A 20,631-nucleotide genomic window follows, 5' to 3' on the forward strand; every position below is an offset into this window, starting at 1 on the left:
TCATCGAACTTTACATCAAAATCCAGGGATGTACTGCATGGTGACTAACATAATATAATAAAGAAATATTATTTTTAAAAAATAAAAAATAATAAAACTACACTCTGCCACCATGATGGTCAACTCCTCTCTATTAACCCAGGGCTTTTCCAGTGTTATTACTGGAAGTCCCATATCCCTCATGAAACCGCTCAGCTCTGAGCAAACTGGGATAGTTGGTCACCCTACCTGACACTTGTTAGCTATATGACCTTGAAGTAATTTTTAAGCCTCTGTATGTTTCAGTTCCTTTATGGTACAATGAGAATCATTTTACTTATTTCACTGGTTGTTTTATAATTAGACACAATAATACGTACACATTGCTTACCATAGTACATTTTAATAAAGTTATAAATAAGTAAAAAAAAAGAATGAAAATCACTAGGTAAAATTAAATATATAGAAAATGATGAATACTAAATTAATATAATGAGAGTGGGTAAATCACTCTTAATTCTAGTGTAAAAGTTAAAAGGCAAAATATTAAAAATAACTATAAATAAAAATATGTTAAAAGATACACAATATGAAATTATGTAAATTGTGGCATCAATAACACAAAATGAATGCGAGAGGGAGTAAGAAAATTGCAGATTTTTTTATGTGGTTGAAGTTCTTATCAGCTTAAAATACAATGTTATAGCTATACATTTCATGTAAGCCACATGGTAACGAAAATGAAAATACCAATACAAGTTACACAAAAGAAAAAGACCAAAATATCAAACATTTTTTTAAAAATCAAAGAAACACAATAGAAGAGAGTCAGAGAAGAAAAGGCAGACAAAATAACTACGAAAAAGAACACAAAACAATTAACAAGGGACAATAGTAAATAACCTCCCTATCAATAATAACTTTGTAAATGGGTTAAACTACAAAAACAAAACACATAATAAGAGTGTTGAATGGGGAAAAAAGGCAATATCCAACATTACACTGTCTGAAAGAAACTCATTTCAGATTTAAGGGCATAGATAGGCTGAAAGTGAAGGCATAAAAAAAGACATCCCAAACAAATGACAACCAAAATGGAGCAGAGGGAGCTATACTTATATCAGACAAAATAGGCATTATGTCAAAACCATCACAAGAATCAAATAAGGACATTTTATAATGATCAAAGTGTCAATTTGCCAATAAGAAATCACCTCCCACCACTTAGGATGACTATTATCATATCAACAAATAACAACAAGTGTTAGTGAGGATGTGGAGAAAGTAGAAACATTGCACACTGTTGTTGGAAATACAACATGATGCAGTTGCTAATGAAAGCAGTATGGAGATTCCTCTAAAAACTAAAAATAGAACTACCATATGATCTTGAAATGTCACTTCTGGGTAGTTGCCAAAAGGATGGGAGTGAGGACCGCAAGGAGATACTGGATCTCCTATGTTCACTGCAACATTACCCATAATAGCCAAGATGTGGGAATAAACTAACCAGACATCAGCAGATGAGTGGATAAAGAAAATGTGGAGCAGGACCCGGAGTTAAGATGGCGGAGGAGTAGGGGACCCCTTTTTCAGCCGGTCCCCTGAGTCGAGCTGGATAGGTACCAGACCAGCTTAAACAACCACGGAAGCAGCCTGAGACACAGGAAGATACATCTGGATCTCTACAAATGAACATCTCCAGCACTGAGTATTGAGGTACGAAGTGGGGAGCCGTGAAACCGTGCACAGATATTGGAAGATAAACGGAAGGGGGAGGGAACCGCAGCATTCAGGCGCCGGGAAGTGGTGGCCACCTGCACAGGGGAGTGGGCAGGTCGTGGAGGGCACCCTCCAGAGAACAGACTAAGACCAGTGACCCGGGAGCGCGCACCACCAGGCATCTCGCGGAACTCCGGAATCCCGGTGTGCTCACTGGATCCAGACTGAGACCGGGAGCTCCTGGAGCGCGCACGGGGGCGGCTGGCTGCTGGCAGACCACCTGCACGGTGGGGGGGGGGGGGGGGGCAGGCAGACTCGTGGACGGCACCCGCGAAACAGCAGACTGAGACCCTGACTCTGGAGCACGCGCCACAAGGCTTCTCACGGAACTCTGGAATCCCGGTGTGCTCACCAGAAATAGACTGAGACCTGGAGATTGGGGAGCGCACGGGGGCGCCTGTCGGCCTTAGAAACACAAAGGACAGAGACGCGTTGGACCTGGAAGTGAGGGCTGGGACGCCGGGTGTGGGGCGCACATCCCGGGATGCTGCAGGGTTGAGCAGCACCAACAGTAACAGAGTTAAACTGGCCAGAACATCAGTGGAGAACGGTCCGGGATCCCTCTGTTCTGTGACAGAAGCTGAAATTCAGCCTCTGCTGCCCTGACTCTCAGAAGAGGCACAACAAACCACCAGGGAAAGCCACCAGAGAACAAAAGCCTGGAAGTACCGGCTCACAGCATACCCATCCCCATCCCCCCTCGCAGGGGACACGGAGACTCTACCCAAACAGGGTTGCCTGAGTATTGGTGCGGCAGGCCCCTCCCCCAAAACACAGAAGGCAGGCTGAAAAATCAAGAAGCCCACAACCCGGGGCACCTGGGTGGCGCAGTCATTGAGCGCCTGTCTTCGGCTTAGGGCGTGATCCCGGTGTTCCGGAAAGGAGTCCCTCATCAGGCTCCTCCGCTGGGAGCCTGCTTCCTCCTCTCCCACTCTCCTGCTTGTGTTCCCTCTTTCGCTGGTTGGCTCTCTGCCCCATATAAATAAATAAAATCTTTAAAGAAGAAGCCCACATCCCCAAGATCCCTATAAAACAAGAGGCACGGCCTGGGACCCAGTCAATAATTTGGGCTCTGGACAACCCCGCAACCTCTCCTCATCAGAATGACAAGAAGGAGAAGCCCCCCCCAGCAAAGAAAAGACAGTGAGTCTGTGGCCTCTGCCACAGAAATAATGGATATCGAGGTAACCAAATTATCAGAGATGGAATTCAGAGTAACGATGGTCAAAATGATGAGTAGAAATGAAAAAAGTTATAACGAAAAGGTTACTGAGAATATAGAATCCCTAGGGTCAGAATTGAGAGCGAATCTGACAGAAATTAAAAATTCTATGAGCCAAATGCAGGCAAAACTAGAGGCTCTGATGGCCAGGGTCACCGAAACAGAGGAGCATATTAGTGAATTGGAGGATGGGTTAATAGAGGAAAAAATGAAAATAGAAGCTGGTCTTTTTTTTTTTTTTTTTTTTTTTTTTACCAAAACAACCGCAAAGAGCTCGATCTTCATGCGAGAAGCTGGTCTTAAAAAAATCGACGCCCACGAATGTAGGTTACGGGAGATTAGTGACTCAATGATACGATCCAATGTCAGAATCATCGGCATCCCCGAGGGGGTGGAGAAAAACAGAGGTCTAGAAGAGATATTTGAACAAATTGTAGCTGAAAACTTCCCTAATCTAGCAAGGGAAACAAACATCCGTGTCCAAGAGGCAGAGAGGACCCCTCCCAGGCTCAACCACAACAAACCTACGCCACGTCACGGCAATTCGCAAATATTAGATCCAAGGATAGAGTATTGAAAGCGGCCAGGGCAAAGAAATTTCTCACATACCAAGGCAAAGGCATCAGAATTACATCAGACCTGTCTACACAGACCTGGAATGAGAGAAAGGGTTAGGGGAGCATTTTTAAAGCCTTTTCAGAGAAAAACATGCAGCCAAGGATCCTTTATCCAGCAAGGCTGTCATTCAGAATTGATGGAGAAATAAAGACCTTTCAGAATTGCCAGTAATTAACCAATTTCGTAACCACGAAACCAGCCCTACAGGAGATATTAAGGGGGGTTCTATAAAGGTAAAAATGCCCCAAGAGTGATACAGAAAATAAAGTCACAACTAATACAAAGACTTTACTGGCAACATGGCATCATTAAAATTCTATCTCTCAGTTCTTAGTGCCAATGTAAATGGTTTGAACGCTCCCATAAAACACCACAGGGTTGCAGATTGGATAAAAAGACATGACCCATCCATTTCCTGTCTACAAGAGACTCATTTTGAACCTAAAGATACATCCAGACTGAAAGTAAAGGGATGGAATACCATATTTCATGCAAATGGACCTCAAAAGAGAGCTGGGGTAGCAATTCTCATATCAGATAGTTTGGATTTTAAACTAGAGACTATAGTTAGAGACGCAGAAGGCACTATATTATTCTTAAAGGAAGTATTCAACAAGTGGATATGACAATTATAAATATATATGCCCCCAACAGGGAGCAGCAAGATACACAAGCCAACTCTTAACCAGAATAAAGAGACATATAGATAAAAATACATTAATAGTAGGGGACCTCAACACTCCACTATCAGAAATAGACAGAACACCCCGGCAAAAACTAAGCAAAGAATCCAAGGGTTTGAATGCCATACTTGACGAGTTGGACCTCATAGATATATATAGAACGCTACACCCCAGAACCAAAGAATACTCATTCTATTCTAATGCCCATGGAACATTCTCAATAATAGACCATGTTCTGGGACACAAAACAAGTCTCAACCGATACCAAAAGATTGAAATTATCCCCTGCATATTCTCTGACCATAACGCTCTGAAATTGGAACTCAACCACAAGGAAAAATTTGGAAGAAACTCAAACACTTGGAGACTAAGAAATATCCTGCTCAGGAATGACTCGATAAACCAGGAAATCAAAAATCAAATTAAACAATTTATGGAGACCAATGAGAATGAAAATACAACAGTCCAAAACCTATGGGATACTGCAAAGGCAGTCCTAAGGGGGAAATACACAGCCATCCAAGCCTCACTCAAAAGAATAGAAAAATCTAAAATGCAGTTTTTATATTCTCTCCTCAAGAAGCTGGAACAGCAACAGAGGGACAGGCCTAATCCACGCACGAGGAAGCAGTTGACCAAAATTAGAGCAGAAATCAATCAATCAGAAACCAGAAGTACAGTAGAGCAGATCAACAGGACTAGAAGCTGGTTCTTGGAGAGAATCAATAAAATAGACAGACCACTGGCAACACTTATCCAAAAGAAAAGAGAAAGGACCCAAATTATTAAAATTATGAATGAAAAAGGAGAGGTCACGATGAACACCATTGAAATTGGAAGGATTATTAGAAATTTTTATCAACAGCTATATGCCAATAAATGAAGCAATCTGGAAGAGATGGAATCCTTCCTGGAAACCTATAAACTACCAAGATTGAAACCGGAAGAAATTGATTTCTTAAACAGGCCAATTAATTATGAAGAAATTGAGTCAGTGATAAACAACCTTCCAAATAACAAAACTCCAGGCCCGGATGGTTTTCCTGGGGAATTCTACCAAATTTTCAAGGAAGAAATAATACCTATTCTCCTAAAACTATTTCAAAAAAAAAAAAAAAAAACAGAAGGAAAGCTACCAAACTCATTCTATGAGGCCAATATGACCTTGATCCCCAAACCAGGCAAAGACCCCCTCAAAAAGGAGAATTACAGACCGATTTCCCTAATGAATATGGACGCCAAAATCCTCAACAAGATACTTGCTAATAGAATCCAACAGTACATTAAAAGGATTATCCATCATGACTAAGTGGGATTCATACCTGGGATGCAAGCGTGGTTCAATATTCGCAAATCAAACAGCGTGATACATCATATCAACAAGAAAAGACTCAGGAACCATATGATCCTCTCAATTGATGCAGAAAAAGCATTTGACAAAATACAGCAGCCTTTCCTGATTAAAAACCTTCAGAATGTAGGAATAGAGGGTACATTTCTCAATCTCATAAAAGCCATCTATGAAAAGCCTACTGCAAATATTATTCTCAATGGGGAAAAGCTGGAAGCCTTTCCCTTAAGATCAGGAACATGACAAGGATGCCCACTCTCGCCACTATTATTCAACATAGTATTAGAAGTCCTCGCAACAGCAATCAGACGACAAAAAGGCATCAAAGGTATTCAAATCGGCAAAGAAGAAGTCAAAATGTCTCTCTTCGCAGATGACATGATACTCTATATGGAAAACCCAAAAGAATCCACTCCCAAACTATTAGAAGTTATAAGCAATTCAGTAATGTGGCGGGATACAAAATCAATGCTCAGAAATCAGTTGCATTTCTATACACGAATAACGAGACCGAGAAAGAGAAATTAGGGAATCCACCCCATTTACAATAGCACCAAAAACCAGACGTTACCTTGGAATTAACTTAACCAGAGACGTAAAGGACCTATATTCTAGAAACTATAAATCACTCTTGAAAGACATTGAGGAAGACATAAAAAGATGGAAAAATATTCCATGCTCATGGATCGGAAGAATTAACATAGTTAAAATGTCCATGCTACCCAGAGCAATCTACACTTTCAATGCTATCTCGATCAAAATACCAAGGACATTTTTCAAAGAACTGGAACAAATAATCCTTAAATTTGTATGGAGACAGAAAAGGCCCCGAATCACCAAGGAACTGTTGAAAAGGAAAAACAAAGCTGGAGGCATCACAATGCTGGATTTTGAGCTGTACTACAAAGCTGTGATCACAAAGACAGCATGGTACTGGCACAAAAACAGACACATAGACCAATGGAACAGAATAGAGAACCCAGAAATGGACCCTCGGCTCTTTGGGCAACTAATCTTTGATAAAGCAGGAAAAAACATCCAGTGGAAAAAAGACAGTCTCTTCAATAAATGGTGCTGGGAAAATTGGACAGCTACATGCAAAAGAATGAAACTTGACCACTCTCTCACACCATACACAAAAATAAACTCCAAATGGATGAAAGACCTCGATGTGAGACAGGAATCCATCAAAATTCTAGAGGAGAACATAGGCAGCAACCTCTACGACATCAGCCAAAGCAACCTTTTTCATGACACATCCCCAAAGGCAAGAGAAACAAAAGATTAAATGAACTTATGGGACTTCATCAAGATAAAAAGCTTCTGCACAGCCAAGGAAACAGTCAAAAAAACTAAGAGGCAGCCCACGGAATGGGAGAATATATTTGCAAATGACACTACAGATAAAGGACTGGTATCCAAGATCTACAAAGAACTTCTCAAACTCAATACACGAGAAACAAATAAACAAATCAAAAAATGGGCAGAAGATAAGAACAGACACTTTTCCAATGAAGACATACAAATGGCTAAAAGCACATGAAAAAATGTTCAAAATCATTAGCCATCAGGGAAATTCAAATCAAAACCACACTGAGATACCACCTTACGCCAGTTAGAATGGCAAAAATAGACAAGGCAAGAGACAACAATTGTTGGAGAGGATGTGGAGAAAGGGAATCCTCCTACATTGTTGGTGGGAATGCAAGTTGGTACAGCCACTCTGGAAAACAGTGTGGAGGTCTCTTAAAAAGTTAAAAATTGAGCTACCCTATGAACCAGCCATTGCACTACTGAGTGTTTACCCCAAAGATACAGACGTAGTGAAGAGAAGGGCCATATGCACCCCAATGTTCATAGCAGCAATGTCAGCAATAGCTAAATCATGGAAGGAGCCGAGATGCCCTTCAACAGATGACTGGATTAAGAAGCTGTGGTCCATATATACAATGGAATATTACTCAGCTATCAGAAAGAACGAATTCTCAACATTTGCTGCAACATGGACGGCACTGGAGGAGATAATGCTAAGTGAAATAAGTCAAGCAGACAAAGACAACTATCATATGATTTCTCTCATCTATGGAACATAGGAACTAGGATGATCGGTAGGGGAAGAAAGGGATAAAGAAAGGGGGGGTAATCAGAAGGGGGAATGAAGCATGAGAGACTATGGACTATGAGAAACAAACTGAGGGCCTCAGAGGGGAGGGGGGTGGGGGAATGGGATAGACCAGTGATGGGTTGTAAGGAGGGCACGTATTGCATGGTACACTGGGTGTTATACGCAACTAATGAATCATCGAGCCTTACATCAGAAACCGGGGATGTACTGTATGGTGACTAACATAATATAATAAAAAATCATTAAAAAATAATAAAAGAAAAGAAAAGATAAGAAAAGAAAAGTTGTCCACAAAAAAAAAAGAAAGAAAGAAAATGTGGAGCACATTCAATGGAATACTATACAGTCTTAAAAAGAAGCAAATTCTGCAATATGTGATAACATGGATGAACCCTGAGGACATCATGCTAAGTGATTCCAGGCACAGAAGTCAGTCACGGAAAGACAAATACTGCACGATTCCATTTATATGAGACATCTAGAATAGATTCATACCATCAGAGAGTGGAATGGTGGTTGCCACGGGCCAGGGAGAGGGAGGAATGGGGAGTACTAACTAATGGGCACAACATTTCAGTCAAGCAAGGTGAATAAGCTCTAGGATCTTCTGTGAAACATCACACCATAATCAACAAAAAAGAATACGTAAAATTTCTTGATTGTAAAATTCACATTTAAGTCTTACCACTAGAAAATAAAATATAAATTAAAGATAAGAAAAAAGAAATAAGACTGAAAACTTCACAACACTGATGGATGACATATAAACGTTTAGATTCCAGAAGCTAAGCAAACTGCAAAGAGAATGGACCCAAAGTAACTCACAAGAAATGGGTTATCATAATTAAAATGAAAGCAATATGAAAGCAATAAAAATACCTTCAAAGTAACCAGAAGGCAATGTCACATAAGCTATAGGGGAACACCAACCTGCATGACAGCAGATCTCACATCTGAAGTCATGAAGGCTAAGAGGAAACATCACAGCAGTTTTCAACTGCTGAAAGAAAAGTATAAGGAAACACAAACTCTATATCTGGCAAATTCACCCTTTAAGAATGGAGGGAAAAAAGAGACTTTCTCAAAAAAGGAAAACTAGATTTTATCATTAGCACACATACCCCTAAAAATGTCGAAAAGAAATTCCAAAAAACAAGGTAGTAACATCACATGAAGGCCTGGAGCATCCTAAGGAACTGGGAAAAACAGAATGGATTGAAATAGTGGTAAATATAACAGGCAATCTTTTCCCTCATGAGTTTCTTAAATCACATTTGGTGGTTGAAACAAAAATCATACAATATCATCCGATGCTCAATATATGTAAAGGAATTTTTAAACAATTGTGTTGTAAAAGTGCAGAGGATAAAGAAACCCAAAGAGAGTGCGGTTTCAATACTCTACTGAAATAGTAAAAATTCCACATAATAGTAGGCTATATTGTACGTTATATATGTTATATTTTAATACCTACAGCAAACACTAAGAAAACTATAGTAAGGAAAATATTTTAAAACACCATAAATAAATCACAATGGAATCCTAAAAAAAATGTCCAAATACCCAGAAAAAGGCAAGAAGAGGAGAACAAAAGAATGAGAAATATAGAAAAAAAGAAACAAGCCATTAGGGTTATGGTAAACAAAAACCCTAATATATCGATAATTACTTTAAATGTCAATAGTCTAAAAATACCAAATAAAATACTATGCGCCAGAGTAAATGGGAGAAAAAAAAACACACTATGGCTCAGCTAAATACTCTTAAAGAAACTCATTTCAGGGGCGCCTGGGTAGCGCAGTCGTTAAGCGTCTGCCTTCGGCTCAGGGCGTGATCCCGGTGTTCCGGGATCGAGTCCCACATCGGGCTCCTCCGCTGGGAGCCTGCTTCTTCCTCTCCCACACCCCCTGCTGTGCTTCTTCTCTCGTTGGCTGTCTCTCTGTCACATAAATAAATAAAATCTTAAAAAAGAAAAAAAAGAAACTCATTTCAAACATAACATAGGGAGACTGGAATTCAAAGAATGGACAAATATATATCATGTGAGTATTCATAAAAATAAAACAAAGTGGCTTTATTAATATCAGACAGAGTGGACTTACTAGTAAAAAAATCTACTTCGGACAAAGAGTCATTACCTAATCATAACAGCATCAATCCATCCAGAACACACGGCAATCCTAAATGTACTAGGCATCAAAAAACAGAGCTTCAAAATACGTGAAGCAAACACTGATACAACTGAAAAAGACAAAGCAAAAAACAAAACAAAACAAAACAAAAAACCCAATAATAAATGATGAATTCAATATGTAGCATACAGTTATTGATAGTATTAGACAGAAAATCAGTAAAAACACAGAAGTGAACATCAGTCAATATGATCTACATGATGTTTATGGAAGACTCCAGCCCAACAGCAGAGTACGCACACTTTTCAACTATCCAAGAGCACTCACCAACACATAGAGTATACTGGATCTTACCCAAACCTTCACCAATTTAAAAGAATTGAAATCATACAGGATATATTTTCTAACCATAATGAAATCAAACTAGAAATCAGCAGACAACAGGAAAAATCTCCACACATTTGGAAATTAAACGACACACTTTTTAAAACTCCACAGGTCAAACAAGAAGCCTCAAAGGAAATTTTAAAAATACATATAACTGTGTTAAAATGTAGGCTGCACCTTGAACAGTGCTGAGCAGGAAATTTTAGTAACAAAATGCTTACAACAGAAAAGAGGAAAAGTCACAAATTGATAATACGTTTTTCCCTCAACAAACTAGAAAAAAGAAACTCAAAGAAAGGTATAAGGGAGACAATAATAAACATAAGTGCTATTTGCCATGACATTGAAAATAAGACAACAGTACGGAAAAAGCAAGAAAAACCTGGCTCTTTGATAAATTCAGTAAATTGAAAAATCTCCAGCTGGACTGACAAAGAGGAGAGAAGACAGCAGTCATTGATGTCAGAAACAAAACACTCCTGCAGTCATTTGTGACAAATCACTGTGACAAAATTACACCCCTAAATTCCACACCTGAGATGGAATGGACCAATTCTTTAAAAACCACAAACCACCAAAACAATACATATGACACAGATAAACGAGATACTCCTATAACTATTAAGTAACCCGAGTCAGTAAATAAAATCACACACACACACACACACACACACACACACACACAAATCCACAGGCCTAGTGAAGACACTGAAGAATTTTACCAAACAGCTTAAAAATTAGCATGTTCTTTATACATCTTCCAGAAAATAAAATAAGAATTAACACTACCAAATTTATTTTATGAGACCAGTATTACTCTACTACAAAAATTAGACAAAATCAGTACAAAAAAAGAAAACCACAGACCAATATTTCTCATGAATTTTGACAGAAAAAAAAATCCTCAAGAAATTACTAGCAAATCAAACCCAGTCATGGATAAAAAGTATTACCCACCAGGACCAAGTTGTAGCTTTTCTAGATATGCACTACTGTTTTAATGTCTGAAAATCAATCAGTGCAATCCATCATATCAAGAGGCTAAAAAAGAAAAGTCATACAATCATATCAATTGATACAGAAAAGTCATCTGATACAATTAAACACATACCCCTTGATGGCGGGGGGAACGCTTAGCAATCTAGAAATAGAAAATTTCCTAAAATTTGTAAGGAATATATGAATAAAAAAAACCTACAGCTAACATTATCCTCAATGTGGAAAGAATGAATATTTTATCCCTAAGATGGGGAACAAGGTAAATCACTATTGTAATTCAGCACAGTACTGGAAGTTATAACAAGCACAGCATGACAAAGCAGAGAGATAAAAAGCATAGAGACGAAAAGGAAGAAAGAAAAATGTCTGTATTTATAAAAGACACATCTATGTAAAAAATCTCAAGGCAATTATCTAAAAATAAAAAAACATAGATTACGTGACTTCAGCAAGGTTGTAGGATACCAGATTAATACAAATCCATTGCATTTCTAGATAACAATATATGGAAATTGAAATTAAAATACAATACCATTTACAGTTGACCCAAAGAAAATGAAATGCTTCGGTATAAACCTAAAAAACTATGTACAGGATATGCATGCTAAAATTACAAACTGTTATTGAAAGACACAAGGAAAAACAAAAATTCAAATAAACGGAGAGTCTCACTGCATTCGCAGATTAGAAGACTCAACACGGCGAAAAGTTCAATTCTCCCCAAATTGAGCTACAGGGCCAACACAATGTCTATCACAATCCCAGCAAGTTTGTCTGTATCCATGAAGTAATTTAATCTGAAATTTATATGAAAAAACAAAATACCTATGATGGTCTAAAAATCTTGAGAAAGAATAAGGTAGGAGGAATCACTGTGGTCTATATAAATGCTTAATTTACATGTTAACTAAAGAGGACAGCATGGTAGTGGCAGAAGAATAGACACGTAAAAAAACTGAACAGAATGAAGAACCCAAAAATATACCCACAAAAATATGCCCCACTGACTTTTTGACAAAGATGCAAGAGCAAGTCAATGCAGGACAGCCTTTTCTATCAGTGATGCTGAAACATATGAATGCAAATCCTCAGCCAGAAGAATAAACCTTGATCCAAATCTCCCACCTTACACACAATTATCTCAAAGTGGACATACAATTAAATGTAAATAAGGCTGTAAAACTTTTAGGGGAAAAAAACATAGAATCTTCAGGAGCTAGGGATAAATGGAGTTCTTAAGTTTGATACTGAAACCTCCATTCATAAAAGGAAAAGTTGATAAATTAACTCTCATCAAAATTAAAAATTTCTATTCAATGAAAGTCCTTATGAACAAGATGAAAAGACAAATTACAGACTGGGAATATAAATATGGGCAAAACACATTATCTGGCAAAGGACTTGTATTTAGAATACATAAACTGCTTAAAAATCGACAATAAAAAACCAACCAATCCAATTAGAAAGGATGGATAAAGGACATTAATAGACATTTCATTTCATGAAAATATACTCAACATCACTGGATTTATTAGGGAAATGCAAATTAAAAATTACATGAGCTATCACTATACATCTATCAAAATGACAGAAATTTAAAAAGATTTTAAATACTGATCAAATGGTGGCAAACAGGCAGACACTCTATCATTCCTCTATTGCCAGTGGAAGTGTAAAATGGTACAGACACTGGAAAATAGCTAATAATTTCTTTTAAAAAATAAACATATACTTACCATATGACCTGGCAATCATATTCCTGGGCATGTATCCCAGAGAAATAAAAATGTGTCCACACAACAAATTGCACATGAATGTTCATAGAAATATTACCTTAAATAGTTAAGGATTGGAAAAGGTAAAGTGTGAGAACATGTGGACCTGATGTTTCTTTGTGGGAATGTGATTGTTTAGAAATTTAATCTTTTTTATGCATATTTTTTTATTTCAATTCAATTAACCAACATATAGTACATCATTACCTTTGATATAATCTTCAAGCATTCATTAGTTGCTCACCATATCACGGGCCCTCCATAATGCCCCTCACCCAATTACCCAATCCCCTTACCCACCTCCCTTTCCACAACCTTCTGTTTCCCGGAGTCAAGAGTGTCATATAGTTTGTCTCCCTCTCTGATTTCTTCCCCTGCAGTTTTACCTCCCTTCTACTATTGTCCTCTGCACTATTCCTTATGTTCCACTTATGATGGAAACCATATGATCATTGTAATTTCCACCACTTCCTCTGTCCTATGACATCTCAATTAAAATGACCCTGTATTTAGGGGCCTCTTATTCTTGGCTCCTTAACCCACTTACTTTCTCTCTCAGACCCCTGCTAATGCTTCTGGTAGTTTAAACAACCTTTTTGGATAAGAGATTCTGGAGCTCCAATTTGAAAAGTAGTTGTTCTGTTCAAACTACCTTCATCGTGACTGCCGCATTATATTTGGGCTTCTGATCTGTTTGCCCGATAATTCTGGGTGGTAGAAAGCATCCTTTTGCTTCCTGCCAATGGCACCTTAATGATACAGAAAACGTAAATCTACAGAGCATAAAGGAAAACTTACCTTTATAAATGAAGAATCTGGATACAATGTTCCTGATTTGTTGTATGCATACACCAGGAAATGAGGGTCTAAAAATGACCTAATTCAACCAAAGTAATGACACTTCATTGCAAAAGTAACATTAACAAAAACAGAATCATGACATTAAAATTCACTTTCAATTTTACAAACTCAAATATTCAAAAATTAAATGGACTCATCTCTCCATTATCTCATTTGCTTTCTGATAGCATATTTTGTATAAGAAAAAATACTAAGCAGTATAACCGATAGCAGTAGGAACACCAAAATGAAATAAATTTACATATGCTAGAAACCAGGACTTCTGGATTCCCATAGCAAAGTTTTCATTAGGTTCAACAATCAATAAATCTCATAGGAAAATATTTGTTAATTTGTTAACATTTGCTAACAAGTAGCCAAAGATTGATAAACAAAAAATATGTCCTTTTCCCATTAGTTTTCATGAAATTATACTGTGGTGAGAACAACCCCCAAACTCTCAATGCCTCAAAACAACAATGAATGTTCTTCCCAACTTTACTGCACGTTCTGCTCCACACTGCCTTCCTTCTGGAACCTGGGAGAAGACATACCTCCTACCATTTGGAACATGCCTTTCTTGTAGCAGAAGGAGAAAAGAAATTGTAGAAGCATACAATAGTTCTTAAAGCCTTCGTTTAGAAGCAGGAGGCTAGTGCTTTGCTCAAATTTCATAAGCTAAATGAATTCTATAGATAAGACTCATATACATGGTACTGAAGTGTAATCTTCTCACAGAGAAGATTGCGATTATTACAGAACAATCTGACACCAGTATTTAGTGCCAGGAGACCAGGCTTTCTCAAGGAATCCAAACACTAAGGGACAGTCCAAGGCCAGAATCAGAGGACCTAGAGCATTCACGGAGGGTGCACATTCACCACTACTTCTCTTTCCAGACCTGCTTCACCTTCTCTCATTCCTGACAGCTCTTCCTTTTCCTCGATTCAAATAACAAAACTAGAGATCTTCCCAGACAAAACAAAACTGGTGTTTAACAGCTCATATTCCACCTACATTCAAGGGCAAATGCCAAATGGCCTGGGTAGCTTTAGGTGCAAGCACCTGGAACATGAATTCTAGCACAAGGGCAGAGCCACATTTTAGTAACAAGCATGTCAATGGAGGTGGTGGAAATGGGGATCCAGAAGCATCCACAGGAAAAGGAAATTCAACAGATTTCTGACAAGCATAATTAAAAGGATAAAACTTTAGTTTGCAAGTTCATTCGACCTGGATCCTCAAAAGTATACTTTTGCTTCTACAAAAAACAACAAAAAGATCTGCCTTGATCAGTGAATTAATAGAAATACCCATGACCACTCACTGGAAAACAACATCCAGTGTAAGGAAAATGAACAACAGAAGGGTGGAAGGCAAAACATAAAAGCAAGTTCCTAACGAAGTTGAATGAAGAATTTGGTTAAAGAAAATAATCATTATTTCAAGAAAAGTTAAAAAAGTTAATAAGCTTTCAGAGCAGATCATTTCAAGTAGAAAGAAGACACTCTGAAACTAAAATGATGACAGATGGAAAATAATAATTCAATAAATGTGTCAGAGAATTTGTTTGCTAAGAACAGAAATAGAGTCCTAGCTAATAAAGAGAACACATTTTGCTAATAAGAAACACAGCCAAAAGAAAGATTTAAAAGTAGTTGGAGGAAAAACTACACTATAGAGGGCAGATCCATAAGACCCAATAGGAAACCACAGATTTCCATAAAATTTCTAAGAATGTGTAGTGATTTAAAACCAAAATGAAAAATTTAGGGGTTTATTCAATTGTGAGAACAACTGAATAAATATAAATTGACACAAAGATGCACTGTAATATTTTAGCACATCTGCATGCTTTTGAAAATCTAAACTGCAACTGTCTTCTCAGAAACACAATATCTCTCAAAATTCTAATACAAAATGTGAGTAACAAGGAAGGTTGCTGTGAAATTTACATCAGTTACTACACGCAGATTGCTTAGAAATATGCCTGGCAATTGCTACGTGCTCCATGAATGCCAGTTACTTTTGTTGTTTTTGTTCTTGTCACTATTATCACTATTATCACTATTATTACTATTATTCACACTTCTTGATCCAGAAACCCATCTCTTGGTATTAAGCCCACAAAACAAAATATCTACTGCATCAGAATATACATATAAGGATGTTTATTGCAGGACTCCATAGTGACAATCCTTGGAAATCACCTCATTCCCTACCAACATGCCATACTACAGACCGTTACCTGTTAAAGAATGAGGAAGATATATACATAGAGGAAGAAAATGAACACCATTATTAAATAAGACCTGCCGATTGCAAAACAGTATTTCCATTTCTCTAAAAACAAACCTTTTTGGTAGGTTTCTACATATTTCATTTAAAGGAAAGGTGAAATGTGGAATAGAAAATGATGGCAAGATAGATACAAGGGTATTAATATTGGTTTCCTCACAGAGTAAAAGTTGAAGATATTAAAAAACATTGGTGGAATATCAAGGAAAATGCTTAAAATCATATAAATGTATAAAATGACATGATGAACAAAATTAATTGTTACAGTTGTGGCTATATTTTGAAGAGTTACATAGACTAATTTTCATTTATCTGGCATACATTAATTTTGCATCATGAAATTAATATTTGGCTCGAACATTAGATTTAAAATCTCAAGGTGAAGACTTGGAATTCTAGTCTGACTCGAATTACAAAGATGTAACATATTAAATATAATAGTCATGCTCTTGTTTAGGCTCAACTTTAGGATAGTGACTATAAAAATTTCAGAAACTAAAACAACTGTATGAAAAGAAGAATGGCCACTTACTGTTTTTCAAGATGGAGAGTATATATTTTCTGGTCAATTTTGATGGCATAAGTGACCTACAGCAAAGTATTCAAGAAGAACATAATTATTAGAAATTCTGAATTCTTAAAAAACAAAAGTCATAACTTCTTAAAATGTATTTACTCTTTCGATTAGACATATATCATAACACACGTCTCAAAATAATATAGACATATATAATATAGACATATAATTGTAATCTTCCTTCAATCTTGGAATGTATGAGAGAATTAATCATAATTAAATTTAAATAAAATCAAAGAGTCTCTATCTATTTCAAAACTAAGAGTACTAACCATAAAATTTCACAATGAAATTTTAATTTAAAATGGTTACATTTAGAAATGTTGAGTAATCTTTGAAGAAACTTGAATTGTATTATCTTTTTTCTACTTTGCAATTTCTAGCCCAAATATATTGAAAAATTAAAGATACAACACAGGTTCCCTTTTAAGATTAAAGGAAGTGTCCCCTACTCTTCATCTCCCTGTTCCCTTTAGGAATTGCCTCAGCTACAGACGGTCACCTCACACCAAGTCACAACTTTCTGAGACAGCCCACATTTAATGACAAGTTCCCTCACCTCAACTCCAGATACTGATGGGCCATGCTAGCTTCACACTTTGTTGAGACTTGACTGAGTTTCTGTCTCCCCCTTCTCACTTCCTCCCCTCCCCTTCCACAGGGGCTCATCACAAGAGCATACCCTAAAAAAAACTGCCTTCCCAGGAATCTTCTCAAAGACTACATCCCCAAGAACCCTTATCTGTGACATCATCATAAAACGTACACGTTCTTCATGGTGTAGCACATGGTCAATGTGGGTACAATTTTTGCATTTGCAAAGAATTTAAATTCTGTCATTGGGTATAATTTTCTGCATAAGTCATTTTAATTTTTTTTTATTTTTTTGGTTATATATCCATATTTTATTCATGATAACGCATATAATTTCTTTCATTTTAAATATATCTGTATTTTAAAATAATACTTTATTATGTTATGTTAGTAACCATACAGTACATCCTTAGTTTTTGATGTGGTGTTCCATGATTCATTGTTTGCGTATAACACCCAGTGCTTCATGCAATATGTGCCCTCCTTAATACCCATCACTGTCCTATCCCAATTCCCCAACCCCTCCCCTCTGAAGCCCAGTTTGTTTCCCAGAGTCCATAGTCTCTCATGGTTCATTCCCCCTTCTATTTCCCCCTCCTTCATTTTTCCCTTCCTTCTCCTACTGATCTCCCTGCTATTCCTTATGTTCCATAAATGAGTGAAACCATATGATAATTGTCTTTCTCTACTTGACTTATTTCACTTAGCATAGTTTCCTCCAGTCCCGTCCAAGTGCTGCAAAAGTTGGGTAATTGTTCTTTCTGATAGCTGAGTAATATTCCATTGTATATATGGACCACATCTTCTTTATCCATTCATCTGTTGAAGGGTATCTCGGCCCCTTCCACGATTTAGCTATTGTGGACAATGCTGCTATGGACATTGGGGTGCGTATGGCCCTTCTCTTCACTACGTCTGTATCTTTGGGGTAAATTCCCAGTAGTGCAATGGCTGGGTCATAGGGTAGCTCTATTTCCAACTTTTTGAGGGACCTCCACACTGTTTTCCAAAGTGGCTGTACCAACTTGCCTTCCCACCAACAATGTAAGAGGGATCCCCTTTCTCCACATCCTCTCCAACATTTGTTGTTTCCTGCCTTGTCAATTTTTGCCATTCTAACTGGCATAAGGTGGTATGTCAATGTGGTTTTGATTTGAATTTCCCTGATGGCTAATGATTTTGAACATTTTTTCATGTGTCTGTTGGCCATTTGTATGTCTTCATTGGAAAAGTGTCTGTTCATATCTTCTGCCCATTTTTTGATTTATTTGTTTCTTGTGTATTGAGTTTGAGAAATTCTTTGTAGATCTTGGATACCAGTCTTTTATCTGTAGTGTCATTTGCAAATATCTTCTCCCATTCCGTGGGCTGCCTCTTAGTTTTTTTGACTGTTTCCTTGGCTGTGCAGAAGCTTTTTATCTTGATGAAGTCCCACAAGTTTTTTCTTTTGTTTCTCTTGCCTTTGGAGATGTTTCATGAAAAAAGTTGCGGTGGCCTATGTCAAAGAGGTTACAGCCTATGTTCTCCTCTAGGATTCTGATGGATTCCTGTCTCACATCAAGGTCTTTCATCCATTTGGAGTTTATCTTTTTGTGAGCGAGTGGTCAAGTTTCATTCTTTTGCATGTAGCCCCCCATCAACCTAGGCCCTCAGTGGGGAGCATGCTTAAGATTCTTTTCCTCTGCCTCTGTCCCTCCCCCTTAACTCGCACACTCTGTCACAAAAATAAGTATAAAAGCACAACTTAAAAAACGGATTTCTTAATTACATGCGTTTCTGAAACTTCACCGTCGCTGCTGTTTGTCCCAATCTTCCGCGGCACTGTAATTTGTAGAAGTGATGTTTCAGGACCTACAGCAAGGAAAACATGTGTGAGCATTCCCCAGTGCCTGGCAGCATCCTTATTCTTCACTTGTCCTCTCACATCAGGTCACTCTTCCAACTTCCAAGCCCCCGCCCCCCCCCCCACACACACACCTGCCACGAAATCAGACTTTGCACATTCCAGGAAGAGGCTCCCTCCACCAACCATACACTTTGGAGCGTGACCCTCCACCATCCAGAGCCTTTTGAGACATGTTGACCTCAGCCCCAGCAGGCGAAGAAGTGCTGCTCTGGAGGCCCCACCTCCCAGAAGATGTGCGCCCTCTCCTCCAAGTGCAGAGTCAGGCAAGTGAGAGGCAACTGTCCCAGTCCCGCTCTGAGCCCTCCAAGCAGCAGGCCCAGGAGGATCTGACTCTAGGCGGGCTCTGACAAGACGCTGGGCTCTCCCCAACCAGACCCAGGGTTCTGGAGCGAGGTTCTGGGGCCCGCCACGCCCAGAGGCTCTGGGACAAGTGGCCCTCTATGGAGCAGGGTCCTTCACTCACGAGGGCCCGCGGAGGTCAGCCGGCCCAGGCCTGAGAGGATCAGCAGGAGAGACAGCATTGCGGGGCCTGCCGGCCTTGCCACGGTGATGGCTGTTGGCTGCCCAACCGCGGCGGCTCGCGCTGGACCTGCTATCCCGGCCAGTGGGGTGGGGGTCTGCGCCGGGGGCCAGGAGGCGGGGAGGGGGGCGTGGCTGCTCCTCCCACCCCGGCGTGGCTGCTCCTCCCACCCCGCCCCCTCTGCGGACCCACGCGCGCAGCCGCAGTCGCAGTCCCCGCGGACCCACCCACCGCCCACTGCGGGCCAGAGGCACAGGCCAGCCTGTCCTGGTGCCCTCGTGGGTTTGGGCTTAACTTTCCAAAACGCGGACGTTGGAAACGAATCCAGGAATGACGTAAGGGTCATAAAGTGCATTTTCTCCTCTGGAAATGCTCCATTTGCTGGTGAAGCGCTTGGCAGTGTTAATAGTCCTGGTTGTATTTTTCTGGCACAATGGCCGGAAGGAAAACAGAAAATGGAGCCGTGTGTTTAGTAACATACAATTGCCTATTTTAACCATATCTACTGCTGGATTTCTAATTTAAAGTTAGTATTTTTTATTTTTATCTTTTTTGCCAAATTATATGAAAATTGATGGGATTAACATATAAAAATTATGTTACTCTTAAACTTTCTTCCTGGTTGTCTATAACCTGATCAAACTTTTGAAGTCTTATATATATGTTATTGAAGGGAATGATAAGGATTAAAAGATTGTTCCTAGTTCTACTAAAAATCTCCGTTGTTCAGTCACGTAACCAAAAGGGAAAATACATATTTATTATCTAAATTCATTACTGTATTTCCACTGTTGACTGCTTTTTTTTTTTCTTTCTGGGGATAATTTACAGGCATTCACATCA

The 20,631-nt window shown here is 38.7% G+C and overlaps 1 protein-coding gene across 1 annotated transcript in view; it reads right to left on the reverse strand.

Annotated features, from left to right (window-relative positions):
* LOC113249170 (A disintegrin and metallopeptidase domain 3-like) overlaps positions 1-19,927 on the reverse strand; it is an 83,462-nt gene extending 63,535 nt beyond the window's left edge. The window contains exons 1-4 of the mRNA XM_048215306.2: positions 19,732-19,927; positions 19,131-19,213; positions 16,724-16,779; positions 13,852-13,930 (exon numbers count right to left, since the gene is read on the reverse strand). Of these exons, the coding sequence (XP_048071263.2) occupies positions 13,852-13,930; positions 16,724-16,779; positions 19,131-19,213; positions 19,732-19,789 (276 nt within the window). The 5' untranslated portion in view covers positions 19,790-19,927. The remainder of the gene's footprint in view (positions 1-13,851; positions 13,931-16,723; positions 16,780-19,130; positions 19,214-19,731) is intronic.
* Positions 19,928-20,631: the final 704 nt, after the last annotated feature.

The sequence above is a fragment of the Ursus arctos genome, unplaced genomic scaffold, assembly GCF_023065955.2.
Source record: "Ursus arctos isolate Adak ecotype North America unplaced genomic scaffold, UrsArc2.0 scaffold_27, whole genome shotgun sequence".
Lineage (NCBI taxonomy): Eukaryota > Metazoa > Chordata > Mammalia > Carnivora > Ursidae > Ursus > Ursus arctos.